General features: G+C 37.9%; 1 protein-coding gene across 1 annotated transcript; it reads right to left on the bottom strand.

Moving 5' to 3' along the window:
• Positions 1–201: 201 nt before the first annotated feature.
• On the bottom strand, positions 202–2,378 carry LOC113584717 (cation channel sperm-associated auxiliary subunit gamma). The gene is made up of 5 exons (XM_027021803.3): positions 2,299–2,378; positions 2,121–2,193; positions 1,202–1,357; positions 833–1,004; positions 202–688 (listed from the first exon to the last, which is right to left on the bottom strand). Exons 1-5 carry the CDS (start codon positions 2,376–2,378, stop codon positions 465–467), a joined length of 705 nt encoding a protein of 234 aa, XP_026877604.1. The 3' UTR covers positions 202–464.
• Between the last annotated feature and the right edge of the window lie 8,034 nt (positions 2,379–10,412).

The following is a 10,412-nucleotide window of genomic DNA, read 5'->3' as shown; positions in this document are numbered from 1 at the left end:
ATTTATTATTTTATCATTTTTTTGTTTACACATCAGGACCATGGACAGCAAGGATAGGCAGACGCTCATCATGCTATATAATACAGAATTGATTTGGGTGTGGAGGTGTGTGTACCTAGTAAAAGCAATTCATAAGCATGCCCATGCTTAGGGCTTGGAAGTAGCTCCACTAATATTATGTCTGTTACACTGTACCCTGCATAAAGAGCTGCCCATTTCACCTGGCACAGCTGAACTCTGGGTGTTGTAGCTTCTACATGTGCAAGGGAAAAAGCCGTATTTGGGTGATACAAAAATAATTAACTGAGCAGAATAAAACAAAAAAGAAAAGGAATATGATTTGTGGTTTTAAATTCATCATCATTTTCACAAATCTCACCATTCACAAATGGACATACCAATTCCTTAATCAACTCAGTAAAGGTCAGAACCCCGTCTGCAAAACACGTGGGGATTTTGGACTGTTAAATCTTAAAAGCAGGAGCTATAGAAAGAGGAAGAAAGAAGGATGGGATAAGACATGAGGACACTAAGTAAATGAGACTCAGACCATAAATCTGTGCTCTGTATAGACTCCTGTTCTCTAATTCTTGTCCCAGCACATAGAAATACTCTCTTCCATGGTGAGGAACAGCAACAGGCATCAGGCTAGATATACACACAGACCCGAGAACCAGTTCCCAGGAGTCTGAGACAGAGGAAGAGGGAGAGAGATACACAGACAAAAAAAAAAAAAAAAAAAACATGAGTAATTTCTCTAGTTCTCTCTCAAATACAGTATATTGTACTATGGAGAACAGTTTCTTTATGACACACACAAACAGTGCTGAACCTGATGGTGGTGTTTGGAGAGGCAGAAGAGAGTAGTTTCCAGTGAAGCGGTATAGTAGCTGTTTATGTCTAATAAAGATGGTGCTCTCAGTAGCTATGGCCTCCTGCACCATAAAGGAGAACTCCAACTCTGGACATTTCAGAGAACGAGCCCAGGGACTTTCTGTAGCCACCTACATACACATACACACAGACACACATGCACAGACTCACATAATTATAAACATACACACACAGAATATAAACAAACACGTAAACACAGCAAATATGTGCATACACATACAAGCACTCAAAACATATTCTCAGTGACACTACCATAGAATTATGTCCCACTACTACCAACACACACACAAGCACAATCCTAGTTTACCTCTATGAGAGCAGTGTGTTGAAACTCATTAGCAGTTAAGAGTAAAGCACTAAACTCAGGAATCCCCGGCAACACCAGGACAGGTGTTCTGTCCACTACAGCCCAGAGGGGCCTGGATGGACTACCTACAGTCATCATGGCCTCTAGAGCTGGAATCTACACACACACAAACATCAGATCATCAGACCAAACATTGGTCAAAATTAATGAATTAATTAAATATATGACACAATGTGGCAAAAAATAAAATTCAAACGGAGCATAAATTATTAAGTGTCACATAATTTTGCAACGTTTGCCCTGTTTTCCTCAGGACTCTTTCACAAGCGCAAACCAGGACGGGGTGGTGCGACTAACACTCTAGCGCTATAATATTTTCAAATACACAAACTAACGTTGAAATGTAGGATGTTTAATAACACCCCCCCCCTGTGTATACAACAACTCCCCTCCTTGTGTATACAACAAAGTATTTTATAATACTCTAGTATTATAAAAATATACCCAACATAATATCACACATCAGGTCATCCAACACAACCCCTTTGATATTTGTAAAAGCGTTCATAACAGGGAAGCAATGAGCACAGTAAAACAAGATGCAGACTCTGTGGTCTCTTTACCACTGCAAATGTCCCCTTTGATAGACAGGAAAGTGAACACAGCTCACACAGCTCATAGCTCACTCCAAATGTCCCCATTGGTAGACAGAAAAGTGAAGTTCGTAAATCCCTCAGCAAAACTCCATCCACAGTCAATAATACCCCGGGCTAAAAGGAAAAAAAAATCCTACTCCTTCAGGTGTATTTCCATGGTGCGAAAGAGGAGGGAAAAGATGCAAACTTTCCCTAAGTGAAGTCCAACGACCTGATGCTTCTGTTTGTTCAAAAAAGGAATCTAAAGCCTTGTCATTACTCACCACCTTGCCTAAAGTGAAACTGGCCACCTCTCGCTCCTTCTCCTGTATATAGCCATTCACATTAACAGCAAATCTAAACACACACACACACACACAAAACAGTGTGCAACCTGGTGCTACATGGTGAAAAAAAGATCAACAAACACCTACCTTTAAAAGTAAACACATACACACTTACGTTTTATCTGGTATGTTTTCGCCTAGTCCGTTAGACATGACTTTGACTCTGTGCACCACACTGCCATTCAGTAGGGCCATAGGAGCATACCAACCAAATTGGCATAGTTCATACTCATAGGTCTCTGCAGCAAACACACAAAGGCTTGCTATATTAATTATCCGTGGCCTTTCAAATATGCACACACACAGAGGTTTGGTATATAATTAATTAACCAAAAATGAAAAAAAAAAAAAAAAAAAAGTCCAGACTTAGAAATCAGGATCATACACTCCTACCATTATCCAGAAGTGGTGTGGTGGTGAGTAGCACCTCCAGTTTTTGAGGTTTGAGGTGTGTTGGGTGGGTGGGCTCCTGGAAGGTCACCTTCACAACTGGAGTCAGACCAGCAAAGAATGCCTCCCACATGGCTCTCTCAGATGATTCCTTTGTATACATACAAACCAAACACAGATTACAACACCATGTTTTACACTCACAAACACACAATCATTAAACCGTGTTTTTCCAATGACTTTATTAAGAGGATAATGTGTGTACACTGAATTATCATTTCATTAGACACTCCTACTCTGCAGTTGTACCTCTTTGCCAGCAATTTCTATCAGTCAATTGCATGTATTAAGAAGATAGCTGACCGATGGAACTGACTTAACATTTACATTTCTAGGCAAAGCTAAACCTCTAGTGAGGAAAAGACAATACAGGTACAGATATGTGCCATGACTGTAAGCCAGTCACGATCAGTTTACCTATCTACTATAGATTCATTATGACTGATGTGCATTACCTTGGAATCACAGTGCAGGCCAATTCTGAGATAGTTGGGGAAGCCCTGATATTTCTATATTGCAAACAAATAAACAAACCAACCAACCAACAAACAAGCAAACAACTAATTATATTGTAATATTCCCTACAGTCACAATGGCATCCACAAAATAGATACTCTCTTCTTTAAGAATTACTTTAAGAAATTTAGAGTTAAAGATATGATAAATGTTGCTAATTTATATCATAATTTACAATGCACTTGTATTGTTGTTTATAAATGGTAGGTGAATGAACACATGGTTTTGAGGAGGCAGTACATACAATCCCTAGGGGATCACCTAGTTCCCAATGCTGCAAACTCCACTCACACTGTAAGGTCAACTGTACCATTACTGATAACAGCAGCACCTTGTTGACCATCCTAGCCATCTGAAATTAAATGCAGAGAACATGACATCCATTATTCTTTTGTGTTACAGTGCTTTTAAACAACTTAACAACATAGACACAAAACATACAATTAAAAAACAATAGGAAAGGGTCTGTTACAAGATGATATTATTTGATAAAGCAGAACGTTATTTTATAAACTTTGATAAGCAATGGTATAAGCTGTACTTCACATTGTATTGCAGAAGTCTTTAATGCTGACACACTGGAATCTCAATGTCCAGCTGACAGCACAGCATTCTAATCTACAAAGCTAGTACCAGGTGTATTTTGCTATAGAAATAGCAAATCTTGTTTAAAGTCTATGGTTGTCCATAGTATTTGCTGTACAATGCATAAAGCAATACACAAACAATACACAAGAAAACATTCAAGCTGTGTTAAGGTTAACAAAAGCAAATTTTCAACCCACCCCAAGCAAAGCCACTGCTCATGAACTAAAATTAATGACCTGTTTAGAATATTAGAAATCAAAATTTAAACTGTTTAAGTTTATGACATCTTAAGTGCTCACTGTACTCGTGTTAATGAGCCTACTGCAACTGCATAACCGACAATTAGTACAATAGCCTTATTTAAAGATGTATAACAAATGTCTTAAACAACCTAAAATACTCAAAACAGATATCTACCTACCTTAATTAAGAACACTTGTTTACAAGTTTATCACTAGCCTGCTGCATTACTGTAATATTTCGCCATTCTATGACTCAAGTCAACAGCACATTTACATCATTTGCCAAGAGCAGACTATGATTTAATTTTACTTAACGCTATTCTAATCTTGCTAATGCTATAATTAACAGATTATGCATTAATATTTAAAGAATTGTTAATATTAGGGGATAGTTAGGTTCGTGACCTCATTAAATGCGTTCACAACGTCATCTAGATCATACAACAAATGAAATCGACTGCATCTTCCCGCAGTCTTGTTTTCTGCAGCAATATCTAGGTCAAGTCCCACTGTCATTAGTAAAAAAAAAAATGATCAAGGCAGGCAAATGCGTTAATAAACGGGACGAGGATAAAATACTGTCCCCTCGCATATTTGCCGCTTTTGGAAACTCAATTTGTTCTGGATGCATACACTTTAACATTAATTAGTGAAATTGTTTTGCAACAAGTTTGGTAGCCTTACTACTTGAGAGTAAAATAGAACAAAAACCACTAACCTAGCTAGTTAGGTAACTAACGCTAACCTAGGTTAGCTATAGCTATCTTGGCTATTATTAGTAAAGGTAGCTAATAAGATTTGCCAACTCATTTTAGTATTATCATAACTTATTAACATAAATTAGTTTTAAGTGTTTTTAAGACATCATGAAACTCTAAATCGGACACACTCATAGTATAATAGCTATTACTCTACCCACCTTGAAACAAGATTAACGAACTAAAAAAGAATGTTTTTATGGACCCGATTTAGTGCGCAAGACGACACCGCGTGCGTCGTTTCCCGCTCCCCAGACCGTAGATGGCGCCATCCTTCGGGAATGGGAATAAATTGGAGATTACAGGTGGGAAAAAAAAATTCCGTCATAGGTTTCCCAATGCATACCACATCATATAATAAAACATTGTAATTCCGATTTTTAAATCATGCAAACGTATATAACATCAGTTTACCCAGTGCTGTGTTATTAAACATGTCCTTTTTCAAATGCAAAGCCTATTTCTATATCTCTACATAAAATGTTCACTTATGTCAAGGTGGTTTGCTATTATGATGTTTTAAATATTTTGTAAAAAGTACGTTTTCTTTGCGGAGATACATGTTTTATTCTTGTCTTTGTTTGGTTTTTTAAAACTGAATCACATTCATGAAATATTTTGATTGATCTGTTAGTCCTTTGGTGTTTTGAATGGTGTTTTGGATCCAACTATTCTTGTTTTAGCAGCAAACATACCCATTTTTATTGTGTAAAATATCCTTTACACCTTAGACACACTTGTAATTGTGTCAGTTTCCATTGCTAGTGAATGTACCTTTTTTAGTTCGTAAAATAATTTTGTTTTATTATTTTCTATGATATTGCTGAAGATCAAGTAAACAAGGTAACTATTTTTTAATTGCCTGTCAATTTTCTATAGCATTAAACTAGAAAACATTAGAATTCTTTGGTCGTTTGTAATATATTTATATATTTTTATATCTTATAAAGGTATCAAGAAGTACCTGGTCAGTCTCATAGCTTAATATTGTTTGCAGTGCAACACAGCAAATCTTCAAATTAAATGTTATACACTCACATATACTAACCTAATAAAGGTTAGTACTGGGTTGGACTGCCTTCAGAACTGCTTTAATTATTCTTGGCTTAGATTTAACAAGGGGCTGGAAACATTGATTTTAGTCCATATTGACATGATATCATGATTTTAATCTCCCTTCACACCACAGGTGCTGGTGATCCTTTGGATTGAGATCTGGTGACTGTGGAGATCTCACTGTCATGTTGAAGAGACCAGTTTGAGATTATTTGAGCTTTGTAACATGACACATTATCCTGCTGGAAGTAGCCATCAGAAAATGGGTACATTGTGGTCCTAAATGGAGAGGCATGGACAGCAATAATAGGTATGCTATGGAGTTTAAAAATTTACATTTACATTTACATTTATGGCATTTGGCAGAGCTCTGCCTACATACCTAAATGCAATGAGATGCTGCCATGTGATTGGCTGATTAGATTAACGAGCAGTTGAACAGTTTTATGTAAAAAAAAATGTCTGGTGAGTGTATATTGCAAATACAAATGAGTACAAAGTACAAAGTATATATACAAAAGGCACTAGGGGCCTAGTCCTGGGGCGGAGGGACCAGGTTACACTAGCTACTCAGTGCCTGCACAGACTGGCTCAGTGTACTGAGGAAGGCTTGTTTGAAGGATGCAGTTGCAACAATGTCCTCCCTTCTCAAGGCTACCTCCTAACTGTAGGAAAGGTCTACATTACCTGTGGGAAACTGCAACATAATACAAAACACAGGAATAAATTAACATCTGTGTTGTTTAAACATGACATCTCTTAAACAGAATCGTAAACTCAAAGACCTGACCTTAATACCAGTTTTACTGTTGTCTGATCTGAAGTGCTGAAATCCTAGGCAGGCATCCTAAAACTACAAATTATTGAAATAATTTTGTACAGAGGAAAACATCTGTCTATAGCATAACATCCTTCTTAACTCAACTGTCGAACCTATGTCTGCTTTCTCTCTCATTTAACCTGCTCTCATCTCTGAGTTAACTGCAACACCAAATTCATCTACCTATTAGTCGGTTGTTGCCCTACCCCACTTCTTAAGAAGTGATTAGAGATTCTGTGAGTAGGGAGTCTGTGCTGGTGATGCTTCCTCCAGATGGTGTATTTTAGCACAGCAGGTGGGTCAGTGGCATATACGGTGGTTGCACTGGTCCAGGGACAGTTGAGAAGGATGTCCCTCTAACACAGTTAAACATATCAGACTAGACAGGAGGGGCAATTGATCCACTAGGAAAAGAAAAAAAAAATAGTTATATCTGCATTGGAGTGCAACAGGTGAAACTTCAAAAGAGGCCATGTCAGGGGAGAGCCAGAATGTTGACAGACCTGACGAGCTCCCTGAGATATCAGCAACCCTGATGGGTAGTAAATATTATGGCTTGTTTGTGGAACAGCATGTCCTACAATTTTTAAGATGTTATATGAGTTGTCATAACTCTATACGGTAAAGCCCTTAAACAGAAATGTCAACCAATGTCCTTTTGAATTACATAGTAAATCACATTCCCCAGACAAGGTCAAATATGTTTTAAATGAATACAGGAGAAACACGTAAATATTCAGTTCAGATATTCAGTTCAGACTTATAGATAGTGTGCTATACCTGCTTTGACCACGAGGGGTCAGTACAATGGACTCAGCAAACAGGCAATAAAAAATTACAGGTGGTCCTCATTAAAGGTGAGTCAAATTGTTTAGGTATATCATACTGCAAGCCCAGTGCCAAATCTGCAAAACAATTTCAGTGGAGACCTATGTCCACAGTCTATTGCCACACTCACTGCAGCACCGAAGCATACATCAGACCACGGCTGGGATAAGAATGTAGAGGTGCTTGTATACTGGCTAGCAGCATATAGGGTGGTATCAAATGCATTTGATATAACCTAGTAAATAGTACATGACATAGATTACAGAGTCACCCAGACCATCTTGGGGATCATGAAGGTTACAGCTTTTCCAACCAATTAGGAGATAGAGTCTGTGAGTGCAGGATTTGCTTTATAGGGTGGTTCCCCTGCTTTCAGTGTGGTGGTTGTGGATAACCACCTTCAACTGATGTACAGTGTTATTTATATCCGTGTTTTACCAACACCATTTGACTCCGTTCTGACCCAGTTCCGTGAGCCTGTGCAGAACTCTGTGTAGGCACAGTTCAACCAAAAGCTCAGCCAGGCTTGGTACATCATCGAAAGAGCTTTTTGGTATGATGAAAACCCCCCTGGCATTCCATACTTTTCAAAGGCCCTGGAGACAAAGTTTATAATTTGCACCTGCAGTGATTATGCGCTGTACCATCCTGCACAATCTATGCCTTGCAACCAGAGACATTGTTGAGCCATGAAGATGATCAGGCTGAAGATGATCAAGCAAACGCAGACAGATGTAAAGGTGATGAAAAAAAAAACACCCAAACACTTGACATCAAGTAACTGGATTCTCATCCCCACCCCCTTGTTTGCATGCTAAATTTATGATGAGTGGTTAAATTCTATGTATGTTTTTCACCTTTCCTTAAACAGTGTGGAAAGAGGAGTCAGCTCTCAATGTATCATTAAAACTGAGAACTGAAACTGAAAAAACTGAGATTTGCTGTGTCTTTACAAGGTGGAATGATCTGTAAGGAAGTCAAGCCAATGATTGATTGAAATTTGGGTTCTGTCCTTCCAATTCAGCAACTTTTTTGGCAATTGTGAGTGATATAAAGGATTTGAGCTGACTGAGTGTTGAGAATGAAAAGAGAACATTAAGTAGAGCTACAAGGGGACAGAAGAATCTCTGACAGCTTGTGCATGACCTCCGAACACAACTACTGGATAGGGGGACATGTATAGGGGGACAAGCATGATAATAATAATAGTCTATTCAATCTGGGCAATGTGGTCAAGCATCACTGGCTAATCCCCATACAGTTTACAGGATGTGATGTAGGTTCTGTGACTAAACCCCATATGGTGTAGTTTAGAGGATGTGATGGAGGGTCTGTGCAGTGTTTTATACTGTATTAGCTGGAGTTTTGAATTGCTGGTCATAGAGATTTTGTTGCGTATCATTAGAAATTTATGCCGCTTCCCATTTTCATTTCATCCTCTAAACTAAAACTTCTAACTGCAGAAATTGTTCCTCTCTTTCTCCTTGGTGTCCCTTGCTCTTCTCTCTCTTTATAGCACCTCTCTCTCTCTCTCTCTCTCTCTCTCTCACTCGCTTTCTTGAGCCTCCCTCTCTCTTTTGTTTTGATTATCCTCCATCTGCATAAAAAATGCAGCCAGGAATGCTGTTCCCTTTTTTTTTCTGGAGTCTGCTGCTGTTCGTCTCACTCTCCTGAGGGAAGATGCCATAGGTTCACTACATTCAGTGCTTAAATTATTGGAGTGGGGAAAGAATTTATTTTTTAAGGTCTCATAAATAGAATACTAGAATAAATACTATAATATTACTATAGAATGTAATAGAATAGAGTGGAATATAATAGAATCCGCAGTGCTTTTGTCATACTTATGTACATTTAAAAACAAGTATTTTATCTTTTAAATTTTTGTGCATTCAGAAGAAATTATAAATACTTTTATTACTTTTACCACTTTTGCTACAGATACTTTTTGCTACACATACCTTCTGCAAAGGTTAACTTCATGCACATTGCCATCTTCTCTCCACTGTTTAATTAATCCAGCTAAAATGATGCATGTAAATACATGAGGCCCAGGCTGCAGATGTGTATTTGTATGGCTAGACATGTTGGTTTGCACAAGAGGAAATCTTGGTTTGAGTGTTTCCATCCAGAAAACTGACCAGTCCTTTTTCACACCCTGTGCTGCATCAAAACCACACGGTGCACTTTACTTCTCTTTGCATAACCACAGACAAAAACACAATTACTTGTTTACAACAACTAAATGAAAAACAACTAAAATGAGAAACTATTTTTTTGCATTAATTTTAATCATGCTCAACTCTGTTTTGTTAGCTTGTTTTTAAGATTTGGTTTTCAAACATCTCTATGGTTTAGCACGCATCTTTGTATATAAAGTATTACTGCTAAATGTTATTTTAGCATCTTAACTGACATTTTAACAAATATTTTCACCAGTTATAGTTATTACAATGTTTATGACTTTAAATCCATTTATTGCACATTTCCTGTTTATTTTTCATATTTGTATAGGCATGCTGTGGCTTTGCAGACACGAGACGTGAGTGAATGTAACAAAGAACTGTTTTAATGAAAAGCCCAAATGAAGCAGGCTCAGCAGATGGCTGTAGGGACTCCAATGTGAAGTACTGGGGATGGGCACCTATGGGACTTAAATAGGGCTAGTGAAATGAAGGATAAGTGCAGGTGATTATTAATAAACTGGTGATTGCAAATGAAGAAGTGGTTGTGAAGTGTTCTTTGGCTGATTGATGACTGGAGCGTGACGGATACTTGTGAGAGAAAAGTAGTTAATTGTTTGGAGGACAGGGTTGTCTGATAGTATAGATCTCTCACCAGCACCGTCTGCTGCTGACAGCAGGAAAAACGTGGCAGCTGAGCACCACACCACAAAAATCCACAAAATTCCTCAGTTAAAAATGTATTAATCTAAAAGTTGACAACAGCTCTCATTACCTTTAGAGATGGT

Source organism: Electrophorus electricus, chromosome 13, assembly GCF_041902795.1.
Source record: "Electrophorus electricus isolate QZ-2024a chromosome 13, ASM4190279v1, whole genome shotgun sequence".
Lineage (NCBI taxonomy): Eukaryota > Metazoa > Chordata > Actinopteri > Gymnotiformes > Gymnotidae > Electrophorus > Electrophorus electricus.
Note: the sequence above shows the minus strand (reverse complement) of the source record. Positions and strands in the feature narration are given on the sequence as shown.